At 45.1% G+C, this 18,820-nt stretch overlaps 1 protein-coding gene across 1 annotated transcript in view; it reads left to right on the top strand.

Moving 5' to 3' along the window:
• WIF1 (Wnt inhibitory factor 1) overlaps positions 1-18,820 on the top strand; it is a 35,412-nt gene that overhangs the window by 10,341 nt on the left and 6,251 nt on the right. The window contains exons 3-5 of the mRNA XM_035128274.3: positions 11,519-11,627; positions 16,479-16,619; positions 17,773-17,868. Of these exons, the coding sequence (XP_034984165.1) occupies positions 11,519-11,627; positions 16,479-16,619; positions 17,773-17,868 (346 nt within the window). The remainder of the gene's footprint in view (positions 1-11,518; positions 11,628-16,478; positions 16,620-17,772; positions 17,869-18,820) is intronic.

Here is an 18,820-nt window from a genome sequence, read left to right as displayed (position 1 = left end):
TTTTTGAGAGAAAACTAAAATTCATTTAGTTTTCAAATGATTTCCCCACCCCCAGCATATACCCATTTAAAAAATAGTTTGTAATAGCATTTTGTAAAATTGTACTTTGCTGTAGCAGCACTTCCTTTGATAGCAAGTGTGCGAATGTTACAAATCACACAATGGAAAACGAATGGTAGTTGTAGCACAATTGAAGCTTATAGAATAGAAGCAATATTATATTATAACTTGGATACCAGCAATTAATCCTAAACATATTTACATAAGCCCTTCCTGAATTTGCATCCCAAAATGCACTAAGGACCACTATCTTATTGTCAAAAGGCAGTGCCAGTCTAGTTGCAGGGCAGTCTCGAGCAGGTTGGGCGCCCTGGCGCTGAGGGGCGGAGATCGCTCCGGCACCTCCGCCCTTGCAGGGCGCAGCATGGTTTCCGCGCGGCTTCGTCGCGCAGCGCCCCGCCTACCGACCCGCCGCCGTGGCACACCGCACTACCGGGAGTCTACCTAGAGCTGGCCTTGTCTAGTTGTCATTTCAAAATCTAGCCCCTCTGCTATGGGTTCAGTGGCGTAATTTATGGTTTACTACCCAGTAATCCTAACAATTTATCTCCCTGCCCTCTCATGGTCGTGGGCTGTGATAATGAAGTTTGATCTCCTGCATATTTCATCTGCAGAATGTATACCACATGGATTAAAGTATATACATCAAAAACTCCAAGCTTGAGTCAGACACGAACTGCTGTTTCATCATCTTAAATGAACAGAGAATAAACATAGTTCTATTTAAAAAAACAAAACCCCATCCATGTAGATTTGTCAAATGGTAGCTTGATACAAGTTTTTAGTTATTTGGATGATTACGAGAACCCTAAACTGACTTTTTGTGTTCAAGTATCGATAGTCTATAACAGGCTTCCTCAACCTCGGCCCTCCAGATGTTTTGAGACTACAATTCCCATCTTCCCCGACCACTGGTCCTGCTAGCTAGGGATCATGGGAGTTGTAGGCCAAAAACATCTGGGGGGCTGAGGTTGAGGAAGCCTGATCTATAAAAATGATAATAAAGTAGCTTTTATTATGAATGTATCAAAGACAAATGGATAGAACTTTTGCTGTTTTCCCAGTGCATAGTTTATTTAGTGCTTTTTTATTTTTAAAAAAACCAAATACCATGTTTCCCCTTTTTTAATACGTAGTCAAAAAGTAAGGCATGGCAGGGTTTTTAATCGTTTGAGAAATGTAAGACATACCCCGAAAATAAGCCATACTTCCGCGACGTGCGGAGCAAGACCACTGAGCGCCCCAGCCAGCTAGCAGGACCCAGCACGGTGGCCGCAACAGGAGGAGGAAGCCTGCCGGGTTGGGTCGGTGCCCGGAAGCGGCGGCTGCTGCAGCGCCGATAAAGCGTGCAGCAGTGCCGCACGGAACACTGAGGGCACAAGCCAGCAGGACCCAGCTCCTGCAATGCCGGCCGTGGCAGGAGGAGGAAGCCTGCCAGGTCGGGTTGGCGCTCAGAAGCGGCGGCGGCTGCAGCGCTGACAAAGTGCGAAGCAGCACCGCTCTCCCTCTCTGTGTGGGTGTCAGTCTCTTTCTGTGTGCGCGTGCGCGTCTCTCTCTCTCCCTCCCCCTTTCTCTGTGTGTGCGCGCGCGCATCTCTCTCTCTCCCTCCCCGTGCGTCTTTCTCTCTCTCTCTCCCCTGTATGTTTGTGATCGCGTTTCTCCCCCCCCCCCGACAGAGAAAAGGTGCCGCGCAGGTTCCTCTTCGGCTTGTCATTCAGCTGCCCCGGCCTCCTCGCCGAGAGCTGATGCTGCTCCTCTCCTCCTCCTTCCCTTTCCCCCCTCCTTCCGTCGGTCCGTCAGTTGGGGTTGCAGGCCCAAGCCTCGTCCCCCTCGCGCTTCCTTCACGAGTGTCTCGGAGCGGGACGGGTCCCGGCCTCCCTCCTCATTCCCCGGCCAGCATGAGAGAGCCTGGGGAGCAGCCTCTATTCCTCCGCGCACACACACCCGGCCGCCGCCGCCTTCGAAGCCATGGGAGATGAGCAGCCTCCCAGTGCTCCCACCCAACCACAAGTGCTTCGACTGCGACCAGCGCAGTCCCACCTACACCGACATGACGGTGGGCAGCTTCATGTATACCTCCTGCTCCGGCATCCTATGAGGTTTAAATCCACCTCACAGAGTGAGGTGTCTGTCTCCTAGGCAGGTGGCCATCCAGCCTCTGCTTAGAAGCCTCCAAGGAAGGAGAGCCCTTGATTCAGGATGGGGAGGAGGGGAAACGGAGAGAATAGAAGAGGCAGGAAATGCGCGCGGAAGAGAGCGCCAAGCATCCTGAGCCAGTGGGACCCAGTTGTACCGGCACTTTAAAAAAAAAGACACCCCCTGAAAATAAGCCACCGTGTGTTTTTTTGAGGAAAAAAAGTTGTAAGACGGTGTCTTAAAAAAGGGGAAACACGGTACCTCTTCATAATAATGTCCTCCTTAAATCTTTACAGCATCCCTCCTTGGCAATTCTATGCAAAGCACAAATTTATACAAGGTAAGGATAGTGAATAGTCAATATAACAGTATGTGGAACACTCCTTGGTCCCAATATTTACATTTCCCTCTGTGTGTACATTTGCAAGCAGCAGGGGAGAAATGGGGCAGGGGGCTTCAGATAAATATCAACTTATTTCTGCAATCTGACTCCATTTTCAACACTCATAGCTGTTCTCCAATCAAGTAAACTTGTGGCTGATGGGAGTTGCAATCCAACAACATTCAGAGAGCACCATGTTGGCTGCTCCAGAATATATACTAACCGTGATCTCCATTCTCCAACTACCCATTCTTTATGCAGCCAAAATGGCAACATCCATGCACAAGGGGATGGAAACGCCAGCAGGCTTGGAAAAACACCAAAGTACAGCATCTTTAGAACTGCCCCCCTTTGGTATAAACTCCAAAATAGCCCAATGAGGATGCTCAGGGGGCATGGAATGCTGGCTGAATATTGGGAGAGACCAGAAGACTGGCAAGGGAGGAGGGAGGGAGGGAGGGAGGGAGGGGAATGGAATGTAGTATCCTAGAATAGGGCAGGTTTTCAGCTAGCCATTCATGAAAAGGATTACACTTCAGTGCATATTTACTCACAGGTCCTTTCAGTCTTCTAGTGCTATCAGAAGCTCTTTAAAGTCTCACGAAACGCTGAGGAGCTTGCAATGATTTTGAGTCACCATATTCTCTTCTCGATTTTCTTCCGACTCGCAAGCAGACAGAAACATGCAGTATCCAGACTAGTTGGCATATTTCAAAAGTTCATTTTTTGGCATGAAATAAATGGTCTTCCTTTTCAAACGCACATTCATTCCTCCATGTCTGGAGTTTTCACCTTGAGAAACAGGCTTTTTCCATCTTTGAGATCATTTGCTGAAATGCAGCTTGTTTCTGGATTTGACTATTACGTATATTTAGCCTGTGAAAAAAAGGCTGGCTTATGGGATTGTTGCCTGGAAGGCAAGGATGGGGAAATGTGGCTCTCCAGATGTTACTCTGCTATAACTGCTCTAATTCCTGACCATTGAGCTGAAGATCAACAACAATTGGTTGCCCATCTCTGCTCTAGGAGCCACTTCCCACAATCACGTTTGCTGAGTGCTAACTACAGCTATCATAAACAACAAAGAACCTTGTGACAACCTTAAAGTCTTAACACATTTGCTATGACACAAGCTTTTGTGGATTACTGTCCTCTTTATCAGATGCATGAAACATTATCCTGCGTTGCAGTTATCTACATGCATGGTTTGGGTGCGTCAGAGGAAAATGAAATGCTCAGTAGTATAAACAGTGATAATTAGATACTTAGCAGTGGTGGTTTACCAAACAGTTATTGATGCCATAGACCAGGCATGTACAAAGTCCGTTTTGGGGGCCTAATTCGACCCCTGTGGCAGTTTATTTCTTGAGGTCAAATTCTAAAAAAAAGCTCAACAACTTCTTTGGTCGGCCCTCATGCATGTTCATTGCATCAAATCTGGCCCTCTTTGAAAAAAGTTTGGGCACCCCTGCCATAGACAGTCTGGCTTTCGTAAGACAATTAACACATACAATATGCTGAAAATCCTTTGCCTCAGTTCTGTCTACAAGTGATAGGGTAGCACTGAACCTCTGTGTGCATTGTAATTCAGTGGTTTCATCTTGCAGTTCCCTTTTGAAGTTTCTTTGTTCCAGGATGGCCACTTAAATGTCACTTGCTGATTCTTTGAGAAGGTTGAAATGTTCCCCCACTGGAGAATGAATGTTGTCATTTCTGATGTCAGGTTTTTCCTGTGTAGAATGTAGAAGGACATTGTGGAGTTCCTTCAGTTACTCTTCAGTGGGATTTGGGGACAGGGCCCTGTGGAGAGTTTCTCTTCATCATCCTGTATGTAGCCGGATTTGTTTCCAGTGATGACAGAGCCTCCTTTGCTGGTCTATTTAACTATGAGAAAAGTATTCTTTCTGAGGCTGTGAGTGGCATCATACTTTGCATGACTGAGACTATGTGGATGGTGATTGCTGATTACCTCAGTTTCTGAAACACTGTCTGGAAAATCTGAATCACAATAACAACAACAACAACAAAAATTTATAATTTATACCCTGCCCATCTGGCTGGGTTTCCCCAGTCACTCTGGGCAGCTTCCAACAAAATATTAAAAATACATTAAAACATCACTCATTAAAAAGTTCCCTAAACAGGGCTGCCTTCAGATGTCTTCTAAAAGTCAGATATTTCTTTATTTCCTTGACATCTGATGGGAGGGCGTTCCACAGGGCGGGTGCCACTACCGAGAAGGCCCTCTGCCTGGTTCCCTGTAACTTCACTTCTCGCAGTGAGGGAACCACCAGAAGGCCCTCAGCACTGGACCTCAGTGTCTGGGCTGAACAATGGGGGTGGAGACGCTCCTTCAGGTATACTGTGCTGAAGCCGTTTAGGGCTTTATAGGTCAGCACCAACACTTTGAATTGTGCTCAGAAACGTACTGGGAGCCAATGTAGGTCTTTCAAGACTGGTGTTATGTGGTCTCGGCGGCTGCTCCCAGTTACCAATCTAGCTGCTGCATTCTGGATTAGTTGTAGTTTCCAGGTCACCTTCAAAGGTAGCCCCACATAGAGTGTGTTGCAGTAGTCCAAGCGGGAGATAACTAGAACATGCACCACTCTGGTGAGACAGTCTGAGGGCAGGTAGGGTCTCAGCCTGTATACCAGATGGAGCTGGTAGACAGCTGCCCTGGACAGAGAATTGACCTGTGTCTCCATGGACAGCTGTGAGTCCAAAATGACTCCCAGGCTGCACACCTGGTCCTTCAGGGGCACAGTTACCCCATTCAGGACCAAGGAGACCTCCACACCCACCCACACCCTGTCTCCCAAAAACAGTGCTACTGTCTTGTCTGGATTCAACCTCAATGTGTTAGCTGCCATCCATCCTCCAACCGCCTCCAGGCACTCACACAGGACCTTCACAGTCTTCATTGGTTCTGATTTGAAAGAGAGGTAGAGCTGGGTATCATCCGCATACTGATGAACACCTCTATCTGGAAGGTATCCATTCAGAATTCACGTTTGTTGTGTAGTCGGTGCAGTCTGTGGCAGTGTGCAGGGAAGATTATAGCTGTGTGCTGATGCACTGGTCAGTATCATGGAAGAAATACTCTTTGAGTCATAGACAATGGAGAAAACCCTCTTAAGTCACCACAGAATTCCACCACAGGTGTACATTAAGTAAGGCAGAAGGGCAGGTCCCCACTAAAGAAAGTCTCTTCTGCCTGTGTGGCTGAACAGATTTACAATATTGCTAGCTGAGTTCAGGGTGTCGTTGGGCTGTGTGAAATGCTTATTGCTCATTAGCTTTCAGAGTAATGGAGGCCAGCTGATCAAGCGAGATGCTCATCATTCCTATTACTTGGAGAAGGATTAAAATTACATACAGCAAGAGCGGCTACCACCTCAACTAGCCGTGTGGATTGAATCAGTGCTGTCTAAGACCATGGCGGCAACTGTAAACAAGAAAAACGAAACAGGGCACAGTCGAGAAAAGGTGTCGAAAGAGATGAACAACTTCTCAAAAATAGCTCTTAACGTCTCGACTAGTCTAACATGCAGCCTCCTTTGATTTAGGTGCAGGCTTGAAACTCAGCTGCAAAATAGCATGCAGCTCTCTGGACCTCAAGATTTGCTACTTTTCTTCAGCCTCCCTCACCTTGTATCCCTGGTCCATCGTCCTTCATCTCCCTGTTTTCTCTGCTCTTTTCCATCCTAACAAGACTACTTGACCTCTGGTTCATGTTTTTGACTCCATTTCCCACATTGCACTGCTTCATCTGCCACTTCCTCCCCCCGCTGAGCTACTTGCCATTGCTTCCTTATTAGATGGACGACCGCCCCCCCCATGCTGTCTGTCTACCTGTAGGTGGAAGAACGGGAAGAGGGAGACTCTGCTGAGGCAACAGGATCCTCCATGCATGGGTGCTGTGCTCATGGTGGACTGGATCATGCCCATAATATCTATCAAAATGTCTGTTCAAGAAACATAAGGCTCATATCTTCAGCAAGAGCACCCCTTCAGTGACATAATACATGGCCAATGTTTGGGAGAAAATACCCACATTTTGCTGTTTATTTATCTATTCTAGGTTAGATTTTCGACAAGGGTACTTCACATCTAAAAAAAATTGCCTTGCACTTATGGCCTGGATATGTTCACGGCTGACAGTAGCTGCTGAAGTTTCATCATTTTAAAGAGAGTTTTTAAAAAATTGCAAGGGGTGGGAGGTGGATATTTATTATAAAGCAGTGCAAGGCAGCAAGCTGTAAGGCAGCACGTGGAACCAATAAAGGTCCAATTACAAAACCTTTGCTTCTAGCCACACTTTTCACTTATGTAAGTTATTGATTATACTTTCATGAGATCATAATCAAAAGGTTGTTCTTTGGTAATGGTGTGCTAGAGGAGTTTTATCCCAAACTTCAAAGCTGTCTTCTGAGCCTGAAGAACAAAGGCTTCCCTAGTTTGAAGCATGGCCAAAATGACCTTGCATGTTCGATTCATGCTTCCTACCATTCAAAGGGGTCGGGGCTCCTCTCCATCGGCTGTGAACTCTTCTCTCATCACATCAGGTAAACTTCTGTCTCTGGCAGATGAAAATCTTTAAGTATACATTTTTTAATTTACAATGATGCCACTCGGAAACCTGTATATTTACACACGGTTCTAAAGACGTGTTTATTTATTTTGCCCCAAAGGCCCGTTCCCTTTAATCTTGCAAATGAAAAGAAAATTGCAGCAGGCTTGACATGATTTGTTTTTCTCCACAGCAGAGAAAAAGTATAAATAAATAGGTGAGAATCCATCTTTTGGGTTTTGTACATCATCTTCTTTGAGTAACATGGCTGGCTTAAGGCTACAACCCTTAAGGCTATATTTGCCTGGGAGTAAACCCTGTGGTAATAAATGGGATTCACATCTGAGCTTGTTTAGTAATAAACTACTTCACAGTTGCAGTCCCCCAATATGATCTCTCGTGCCTTTCAGAATAAAATCTCTATGCGTATTTTTGTTCTTCAAAACAAAAATTGCAATTTGGTACGCTCCCAGAAAGAAAGAAAAAGTTCTGTATGCCTATGAGTCTGTCCTTTCCCTCTTTTACTATTTTATTGGCGCACCTTGTCAGAAGAAAATCTGCAATGTGCAAAAGGAGTGATGGTTGAATTGTGTGAGAGGAACCTGCAAACTTTCACAGAGGAGGCAACTTCTTACAATCTCCTTTATTTTTCAAGGGCCATAGCTCAGGGACTGACAATCTGCTTTGTAAGCAGAAGATCCCAGTTCAAGTCCCGGCAACTCCAGGTAGGACTGGGGGAAATCCCCATCTGGAAACCCTGGGGAGATGCCGCCAGTCAGTGCAGACGCTACTTAGCTAATGGTCTATCTCATTATAGGGCAGCTTCCTATGTTCCTCTATCTTAAGAACTGTGTAGAATGAAAACTCTGAAGCAGCCTTCAATACTACTGTGATATCAGCAGGCATACTACTAATTCCAACAACATCTCAAACCTGCTTGTAGACACCTGTAGTGCATACAGTCCCAATTGGCCTGAAAGGAACAGCAAGTGGCTGTGGGTATATCCAGAAAAGAGTGTCTCCTGATTTGCGGTACAGGCCTCTCAGCTGGAAAGAACCTATTGCCTATAGTCTGGAGCAGGAAGATAATTGCTCCATTCTTCTTACAGCTGGGAAGGAGTAGCCACAAGCGAGGAATAAAGCAATTGTTGAGATCACCCCCTAGCCCAAGCTCCAGAGGTGGGCAAACTTTTTTTTCCTGTTGAGGGCTGCATTCCCTTAGGACTACTAGGACTACAGAGACCTGGGTTCAAATCCCCACTCAGCCTTGAAAACTCATCATCCCGTCAGTTAGGAAGTCACTCTCTCTCAGTGTAACCTACCTCACAGGGTTGTTGTACAGATAAGCTTGGCAATTTAGTATGAGTCCCATGGCTCTCCCTTAAGAATGACTCAGCCTGGCTTCACCTATTCTATGCTGGCATTCCCAGCTACCTTCCAAAATGCTACAGCAGAATTACACAGTGGAAAGCAGCACTAAGATGGAGCAGCAAGCAGAGAGCTGCTTGTTTGACTCACCAATTGTTGTTTTCAAACTATGAAGAACACATTGTTTTAATCACAAAGCCCGTTATAACCTGGGTTTTGATATAATTAAAACATCAAAGCTTAAACAATGAGAAACAGACAGTATGGCCATAGCTCTGATGCCATGGCTTCGTGGGGATCGACAGGAAACAAAACAATTACTGTATTTTTCTTCTGAGCAGATTATTTTGTTTTTAAAACAAGCGTTCATAAACAAAGTTGTACAGACCATTTGGATAGTTTGTTTATTCCACATTGCATGGAAAAACTGCATGCCTTTTATTAAAACCTACCCTGAAATTTAGCTGTAGTTTTCACCTCTCATCTCCTGTTTTGCTACCTTCCTATTCTGCACTGTATTTCTCTCAAATGTCCTTTATTGAGTGGAGCATTCTGCATCCATTAGGCAAATTTTCACTTCCTTACCAAGTACCAAAAAGTTTTAGGGCTTCAGTGCTACGCATAGGGGCAAAAGAGTAGATCTTTTGAGTGAGTGACAGTTGACAGATTTTTATTTTTCTATTTCCCTTTTCCACTTTAATGTGTGCCTATTTTTTCTGTATACCGGTAGTTTTTAAAATCCCTCTGCAGCTTGCTTGCCAACTATTCACCAGATATTGAATATCTAGTATTTCAATAACCGAAGATTATACTTAGAGTAGACCTATTGAAATCAGTGGACTTCAGCCATTCTGAGCATGACTTGGTGGGACATCACCCACTATTTAATATCTGATTGTTGAAATTCAACAGTACTTAATAGTTGGCATGTAGTGACATTTTCACTGCAACCCACACACCAGCCAGGAAGCAGGGGGGCTTAAGAGACTGAGGGCTCCACCACTGCATCTGTAGTAGACTCATGCCAGCTGGGGCAGAAGGCAGGGATGGGTAAATCAGTCTGGAGCTGTGCAGCAGGGCCAAAATCAGGTCCGAAGCCATCCAATGAGGCCAGTGGGTCCAGCTCAGAATCCAAGAAGATCCCAAGCAGACTCGACCCTCCCCATCCCCACCCCCAGAATGTCCTGTTTAGATGTGGATTGCCAGCAGCAGGGATCCCAGCAGCAGCATTTCCTCCCACCAAACATTTGGTGTAATATCAGCAGCTCTGGGGCAGCGTAGCTTCATGGGTAGAAGCCTGCCAGGGCTGCACAGAGTGTCCCCTGTCCAGTCTAGTTCTCCTTTACAACAGTAAACAATGTTGTAAGAAACAATGAGCTTCCCCTGCTTCCCCCTCATTTCTGAACTCCTGTTGTTTTCTTTCTTGACCACCTAGGTCCTAGAAATATACTATTGGGACACAAGTGGCACTGTGGTCTAAATCACTGAGCCTCTTGTCTTGGGCTTGCCGATCGGAAGGTCGGCAGTCCGAATCCCCACGACGGGGTGAGCTCCTGTTGCTCTGTCCCAGCTCCAGTTCGAAAGCACGCCAGTGCAAGTAGATAAATAAGTACCACTCTGGCAGGAAGGTAAACGGCGTTTCCATGCACTCTGGTTTCCATCACTGTGTTTTGTTGCTCCAGAAGCGGTTTAGTCATGCTGGCCACATGACCCGAAGCGCTGTCTGTGGACAAACGCCGGCTCCCTCAGCCTGAAAGCGAGATGAGCGCCACAACCCCATAGTCGCCTTTGACTGGACTTAACTGTCAGGGGTCCTCTACCTTTACCTTTACTTTAGAAATATACTTTGCCCCTTCTGTGCCCCACCCCGTTTTATTCTAGTGCTGCTACTGCCCAGCACAAGGGATTTGGATCACAGCATCTGACAGTTGGCAGTTTATCAGATTTCTTATTTGATTCCTACCAAAATAACAACAATGAAGGGTGAATGAAAAAAATAAATATTTTTGAGGAAGGAAATGTCTCATTAAAATTTCGAAGTACTTTATTCAACATATGAATGGCAATATGACATTCTGGGGGTGGGGGTGGGGAAGGCTGAGTCTGCCTGGGATCTGCTGGATTCGGAGCTGGCCCTACTGGCATCATTGGATGGCCTGGGAGCCGATTTGGGCCCTGCCACACAGCTCCAGACTGATTTACCTGTCCCTGCCTTCTGCCCCGGCTGGCATGAGGCTACAGATGCAGTGGTGGACCCACAAGTCTCTTAAGCCCCTTCAAGTATCTGTTTCAGATCTACCAAAAACAACTGATTGATATCTCCACCGACATTACAAGTTCACTTAACAAAACATTCATGACCAACATGACTAACTTAGGTTTGTTGATTTCAAAGGGTCTAGTCTGAGAAGTACTTGGTTCGAATATAATTTGTGATGAACAGAGTAGTTTCCTTTGCATAAGTGTTCTTTGTTCCTTTGTACTCTTACTTTAAATGGTGCGAATTATTTTTTTTTTAAAAAAAACTCAGTAGAAATGCAAAAATATAAATAAATTACAATATCTGTAAATAGCCAAAAATCCAATCCAATGTTCAATCTCCAGTTCTATTACTCAGAAGTAAGTCTTCCTGTGTTCATTGGAGCTTACTCATTGATACATACGATTCAAAGCTTAGTTGTATTGTTCGCCTTAGATCAGGCATCCTCAAACTTTGGCCCTCCAGATGTTTTGGACTACAATTCCCCATCTTCCCCGACCACTAGCTAGGGATCATGGGAAGTGTAGGCCAAAAAAACTGGAGGGCCGCAGTTTGGGGGCATAGCTGCCAAGTTATCCCTTTTTTTAAGGGATTTTCCCTTATGCTGAATAGGCTTCCTCGCGAGAAAAGGGAAAACTTGGCAGCTATGTTTGGGGGTGCCTTCCAGCCTTAGATGAACACGAAGAACAGATAGCCCGATGCGATAAAAATTAACCTCTCTTATACATTCATTTTCTTGCAGGCTGAATACTTTTATGAATTCCTGTCCTTGCGCTCATTGGATAAAGGCATAATGGCTGACCCAACTGTGAACATCCCTCTGCTTGGAACAATACCTCACCAGGCATCAGGTTTGTGGATCTGTATGCAGTTATGAGTTCAAAGTTTTTTGGGGGGAGTGTTGCAAGGAACTACCTTATTTACTTGAATCTAATGCACCATCAAATCTAACGCACACCCTAATTTTCACGACGTAATTTGGCAAAAAAAGGTGCACATTACATTTGAGTAAATATGGGAATTTTGCAGTTCATAATGAATCAAAAATAATATTATAGTACAAACTGATCTGTATGGGGAAAGGTTTGCCACAATGCTGAATATTTATCCTGCATAAATGTGATCAAGAGAATGTAACTCCTCCTCTGAAATAGCTAATGAATAGCATCTTTTATGTATTTTATTCGTACAAGCTAACCTTGTTAGTATTGCTAATGGGTGCAGGCTGGCAGAAGCCAGCCCAAAGTGCAAAGCATAAAATATATGTATGTTAAATGTGACTCCTACTCTCAGCGCTTACAAAGGCGTTACTATTATAAGCTTTCGGCATCTCCGTAGCAGTAGCCAAATAACAGCTGGTGGTTCCAGTCAGCAGACATTAACGATGACGGGAGCAAAATGGTTTTCAAGGTGGTTTCTATCCACTTTACTGATGTACCAGACTGAAAAGTGTGTGTGTGTTTGTTTCAAAATTAGCGATTAAGTATTTAATTGCTAGGTGGCAAAGACCTCAAACTTTAAAAAGGCAGTAACGAGTAAACTTTGGCAACCAATAAGGTTCTTCATGGGCCCAGAGCGGGTGGGGAGAGATGTGTTCAAGGGAAAAGTTTAGTTTTCTTACTGTATAGTATTTTTGTAAGAAAAACAAATGATCACACTGACAACAGCAGGCAGAGCAAGTGAATGAAGCCAGCAAGAAGGGAAATACACACAGACAAACAGACATAATTTTATTTGCATGGCATCTTTCCCCAGTCCAAACCATGCTCAAGGCAGCTTAGAACATGAATAAAATACGTAAATACAACAGACTCCACTAGTGCAATACTGGCTATGCTTCTGCGAAGTTGCCATGCGCGGAGGCTACAATGCGTCCTGCACTGAGGCCAAAAGTGTATCTGCAATGGAGACAACCCATATCTCGAATCTCATACGTTGCAGCTGCTACATAGAATTGTTGCCCCCTCTGGCAGATTCTCACTTGGTGGCCATCCCACAAGGGCTGATTCACACATATATGTTTATCGCTTAAAACTGCATCGCTCCATGATTTATATCACTTAATGGCTCTCAGCTGAATGTGGGAACTGCCTCCAGTTGCAAATCTTTGTGTCTGGGATTCTAGGAAAGGTCTGTGTCTGGTGTCAGATCTGCCAGAGCGCTTTTCCCTATGTGCAAGGCATTAACTTGACATTGCGACCATTGCATGCATCCATACAGTGCTGGTTTGTTTGTGTAGACTGCACGCTTTCCCCCAAATTGCAAGTTATCGAGAGAGATACATATGGGAAAGGTCGTTTGCCGTTGCTGCATCTGCCCCCACAAGCTTGTTTGTGTCAGATGATCTGATAGCTTGGTAACTGCAAAAGCTCTTGAACTTTTGCTGTCAAAGTTATCTCATGTTCCACATCTGAAAGGGATGAAAGAAGGAGCGAGCGAGCTTCAGGCCTGCAGATCAGCAAAATCACGGAGCTGTGAAACACGATTTCCCATGCAAATCGGGCAAGACTTGTGGAAGGATCAGGTTTTGTGTGTTCTGAAGTTGCTTCAGCAACTGACCATTTTGGAATGCTGAAGCCCAGTGCTCAGCTCTCAGCTCTCCTCCTCATCCAGTCTTGGAATGGGGCTCCTTGTTCTTCTCCTTTTGGGAGGTCTGAGTGGAATGAAAGTAGGCTCGCTATAATTGCAGTTCTGGTGACTTGAGTTCCAAGATTGCTTTGGAGATGTAGACTTTGTTTCCATATGGCGAGCATGTGCAGACATACAAATATACTTACAGGCTGTGCTGAATAATAAGCGCCCGCTAAGTTAATACATATGGTTTGCAGTAGTATTATTCAGTAAGCTTAGTTTGAAATGTATGTGTGTGCATCAACATGACACATTAGTAATTCAGGTCTCAGCGGAGCTGGTTATTCTGAAACAATGCAGCTCGGCAAATAACGTTTTCTGTTGCCTGTGAGTGGGAAGGAAACACCCAAGAATTTGACAGCTATGGCCACTTTACCCCATGGCTCCTTTGAGCCAAATAAAAGTATGACATGGAACTGATACAAAATGGCATCTATAATGAAGAACGGTTTACGTTTCGTAGGATGATGCTATTGTGTCTGTTTGTGATTAGTATTTGTTTGCAGAAACAGTGAGCTGATCACCCCCAAAAAAAATAGATTGGTGTTTACTAGCAGAATATCTTTATTAGCAGAGTATTTTGCAGTAAAATCCTCAAAATGTGCTGTAAGGAGGGAGGGGGAACCTAATAGGTGCAGTTCCAAAAAGCATCAATGAGAAGCCGGTCATAAAGAAAGCAGATAAATGTCACTATTAATCTCAAGCAGCGTTCAAATGAAACAACCACAAAACAGCATTCCAAGGCTTTGGGGTTACCAGGCTTTTCTCCTCATTAAAATACTCCAGATTTACTGCCTTCCATTGGCTCTTTGTAGTTAAAAGAAAGTTTGCATTAAAGGCAGCCATCCCCATCTATTTGTTGCATTTAGAACACTTAACACCTTTGGTTTAAACCGGTATCTTTTATAGTTTTTCTCTTCAGTTCCTTGGCGAAATGACAGAACTATCGCTTAACGTAGCCACTTTTTTTTTGCTAAAAGATATGAGTACAAATAGAAACATTTAGACGTCCCTGGTGTTTCTTCTCTATTAACATTGTGGAAGTTCCCTCACTGCAAGAAGTGAGGTTACAGGGAACCAGGCAGAAGGCCTTCTCGGTAGTGGCACCCGCCCTGTGGAACGCCCTCCCATCAGATGTCAAGGAAATAAACAACTATCTGACTTTTAGTAGACATCTGAAGGCAGCCCTGTTTAGGGAAGATTTTAATGTTTGAAGTTTTATTCTGTTTTTAGTGTTCTGTTGGGAGCCACCCAGAGTGGGCGAGGTATAAATAAAATTATTGTTATTTTTACATTGAGATTTACATTTAAAGCAAAGTGTGGGTTATGTTATTGCATTTATTTATTTATTTTTCCATGGTGCAACCCAGGGCATCATACGAAGGATTTCTAGGCTGTGTTCCATCCTGGTGTCAGACCGGTCAGACCTGCTTAGTTTCAGCAAGGTTTGCTGCATCCAGTGGGGGAGCTTCATGTTCTGGCACGGGGGGGGGGGGGAGAGAGCAGGTGGGGGCAGGGCTGGTGCACATCCCTGGGGCGTGGTGCGCCGCCCACAGGGGCATGGCGTGTGTACTGGGGGCATGGCACGCTGCCTGCGGGGACATGGCGCCCAGCACGGGGGGGGGGGCAGCCATGATGGCACCCCACCAGGATCGCGCTGTCGGGGGCGGTGCACTCCCCCCGCACTCCTCTTCCTCCACCAGTGGCTGCACCCTGCCTCTTCAAACCATTGCCCTGCAACCATGGTAGTAGCACTGAAGAAACTAAAGTTGCAAACTTCAATGGGAGTATATTCCATTGAACTCAATGGAACTTTCTTCTGATACGTAGAGGACTGTACTTTAAAAAATATATCTATATCCACATGTGGCAGAGCTGCCTGGTTATCCGGGGACATAGGAGGGATCTTATGTTGCAGCCCTGACCAATTCTCTTTAAGCATCGCTCAGAGCAAAAGAAAACGATCTGTCAGCCGCAGCCAAAGACAAGTCCCCGGGTGCAAACAAGATTGGAAATGTCCCGACATGGAAAGGCTAAGACCATTCACTCAATGAGTGCAGACTGTGAAGAATTTTGTCCGTGTTGCTGAAAATGTTATTTTAAAAAAGGAGAGTCGACCGGTCCATTTCTTTATTTTAAGAATGGGAATATGAACTCAGAATAATTCAATGGTGGGCAGTTATCCTCTATCCTAATGTAGGGTTAAGGGACCCAGGTGGCGCTGTGGGTTAAACCATAGACCCTAGGGCTTGCTGATCAGAAGGTCGGCGGTTCAAATCCCTATGACGGGGTGAGCTCCCGTTGCTCGGTCCCAGCTCCTGCCAACCTAGCAGTTCGAAAGCACATCAAAATGCAAGTAGATAAATAGGTACCGCTACAGCGGGAAGGTAAACAGTGTTTCCATGTGCTGCTCTGGTTTGCCAGAAGCGGCTTTGTCATGCTGGCCACATGACCTGGAAGCTGTACGCCGGCTCCCTCGGCCAATAATGCGAGATGAGCGCGCAACCCCAGAGTCGGTCACGACTGGACCTAATGGTCAAGGGTCCCTTTACCTTTAATGTAGGGTTACCCTATTGATTGTAGCTTCCAAGGTTTGCTCACATTGGTGCACAAGGCAGTCATCAGAACACAAGGAAAGCTCTCCTTGATCAGACCGATACCTGTTTCCGACACTGGTTAGGTGTGCATAAGCAGGATATAAGTGTCTCAGAAAGCACAACAACATGCCTTACTGATAACTGACATCCCTTGGCACAATTAGATATTTTGGGGGGGGGGGAACCACACACAGAGAAGTTCCATGAACTGTGAAGATGCAGTTTGTTTGACTCAAAAATTACCAGGGTGCCACACTGCATTGGATAAGATAATTTAATCATTAGCACCTATTGTAGCACTTTTGCAATATGATCAGCTGTTTATTCATAGTACTTGTTTTCCTTATTTATCGGTAGATTATCATTGGTTTGGAATGTCTTTTTTTAAAAAAAAATAATTCAGATTTCACAGATAATCAGTAAGACTGCCTTTTATTTTCTTCGCACTTTGTCCCCTTCCCTTTTTTTTTTAAGTTGTCCAGGTTGGATTTCCCTGCCTTGGGAAACAAGATGGCGTGGCGGCATTTGAGGTGACGGTCATCATCATGAATTCAGAAGGCAATACCATACTCCAAACGCCACAGAACGCCATCTTCTTTAAAACATGTCAGCAAGGTAACCAGAACCTGCCCTCGGAAGGGAAGTTTGTCTGTCTTGCCGTTGTCTTCACACATTTGGGGAATAGCTCACATTTGTCAGACCAGAAACAAGCTGAGACACAATTTCTACTATGAATACAGATGTGGATGAGAGGTTTTTTTGGGAGGGTTACAGGGATGAGGGAGGGAAAGGGGAAAGTTCCTCAGACATACAATTCTACGGTCTTTAGGAGGGCATCTCAGGAGCTCAGAGGCAGCCAGAGGCTTAAAAGGTGGGTTCCAGCAAAATCTCATGAGATTTGGGTGAAATCTCTCCAGAAGCTGTTGCTGTTGCTACCACTACTTCTTCTCACCACTGGAGATGGTGGGCCACCTGCAGGGGCACTTCCTCTCAGTGTCACACCACTTGAGGTGGCTGCCTCAGCTCACCTCATGGGCAGGTGGGCCCCGCCGGAACGATAGGATAGATCAAACCTCCCTTCTTTGAGAGTAATCTGACTTTGTAGATCCTACTCCATGGAAACGTCTTTGGCTCTAGCAGAGGCAAATTTAGGAAAGTGCAACCAGTTCACCCACACTGGGCACCAAGCTGAGAGGGTTGCCACAGAAGGTGCCACAGCAATGACTTAAAACAGAAGGTGAGAGGCGGGGGGCACCTGAATTTTGGTGTCGCACAATTTGAAAGCCCACCACTGGCCCTAGCCTCATCCATATCTGAGCTCCTACATTGGTGGGGCAAAAAGGGAATGGATCAGGGCATTCCAATGTGAGGAGAATCATTAAAGGGAAAATAAAAGCCTGGGAAAGGGATTGGTTTTAAATAAAAATAAAACTACTCTCCTTTCACTTCTACCTTGTCAAGAGCCCAGCAGGGTATTGGATATGGCAGCTCATTTGCCTTCAGTTCTCCTCCTTTAGGATTGCCGTCTCAGTTAACTTCTCTTAGGATCCGAGCCTGTGAATATCTAGTTTTCTTGTACATTTTGAGCATCTCAGTCAATGTATGCTACCAAAATGTCCATCATTCGGACACTGGAATTAACTTCCTGGGCATCTCCCACTGCCCCATCTCCAGCAGACTATATGATGCTCTTACCTCAGACTGTAATAAGACTGTTCACACAACACATATTCAATTCATCCAATAATTATTACCATCTTCTTTGAAGCTGAATGTCCTGGAGGTTGCAGGAACGGCGGGCTTTGCAACGAAAGGCATGTATGCGAATGCCCAGATGGATTTTATGGTCCTCACTGCGAAAAAGGTAATCAAAAGGCTTCAATTATTTCATGCGCTTTTATTTACACTGCGAGGACAGCCAAGCAGTCGCTGCCTTTCAAAATATTGTTTTGTAGAGATTTTCAGATGTGGCTTAGGCCGCTTCCAAAAATTAAATCTAAACGCATAAGAAAAATATTTTACAAGTTGTGGCTTCTCAGTAAACATAGATTGTTTACACAAAAAGATAAAGAAGTCTCCGCTGAATGGTTTAAAGGCTGGAACAGGACTGACCAACAAGTGAACGAGCGTCCATCTGGCAAAACATTAAGTAAAAGGCTGTTGCTAATGAACACTAGCTGTAAAAGTACCACAATTATTTCACTCAGCTATTGTTACTGAAGAGAATGTCCCAATTTGATCATGAAAGCAAGTCTCCATCTGTGCAGAGGCACAGCCTGCCTGGGAGAGAGAGAGCAATAGCCTTGCCTCCTTTCCAGCGGGCCCTTGTTTGCCAGAATCAGTTCGGATTTCCTCAGATCTGTGCCTTGTAAATCCCTGCCTGTAATTTGTCCCTGTTTTGCTCTTGGCAGGCATTTCTGGGTATTTCGATATAATTTTTTTTAGGTGAAGCACTCATGCACCTAGAGCAGGGATAGGCAACCTAAGGCCCGAGGGCCAGATGCGACCCAATCGCCTTCTCAATCGGGTCCAGGAATCAGCGTGTTTTTACATGAGTAGAATGTGTCCTTTTATTTAAAATGCATCTCTGGGTTATTTGTAGGGTATAGGAATTCGTTCATTTTTTCCCCAAAATATAGTCCGGCCCCCCACAAGGTCTGAGGGATGGTGGGCCGGCCCCCTGCTGAAAAAGGTTACTGACCTCTGACCTAGAGTTATTCTCCCATCGTTATTAGAGGGCGAAGTGGTTTGCATTTGAGACTGTAAGCAGGGTGTAAATATGTAAATGAAATGAAAATGAAAAGATTCACCGTGCC

The sequence above is a fragment of the Zootoca vivipara genome, chromosome 9 (assembly GCF_965207765.1).
Source record: "Zootoca vivipara chromosome 9, rZooViv2.hap1.1, whole genome shotgun sequence".
NCBI lineage: Eukaryota > Metazoa > Chordata > Lepidosauria > Squamata > Lacertidae > Zootoca > Zootoca vivipara.
The sequence above is the reverse complement of the archived record's forward strand: the minus strand, read 5'-3'. Positions and strand labels throughout refer to the sequence as shown.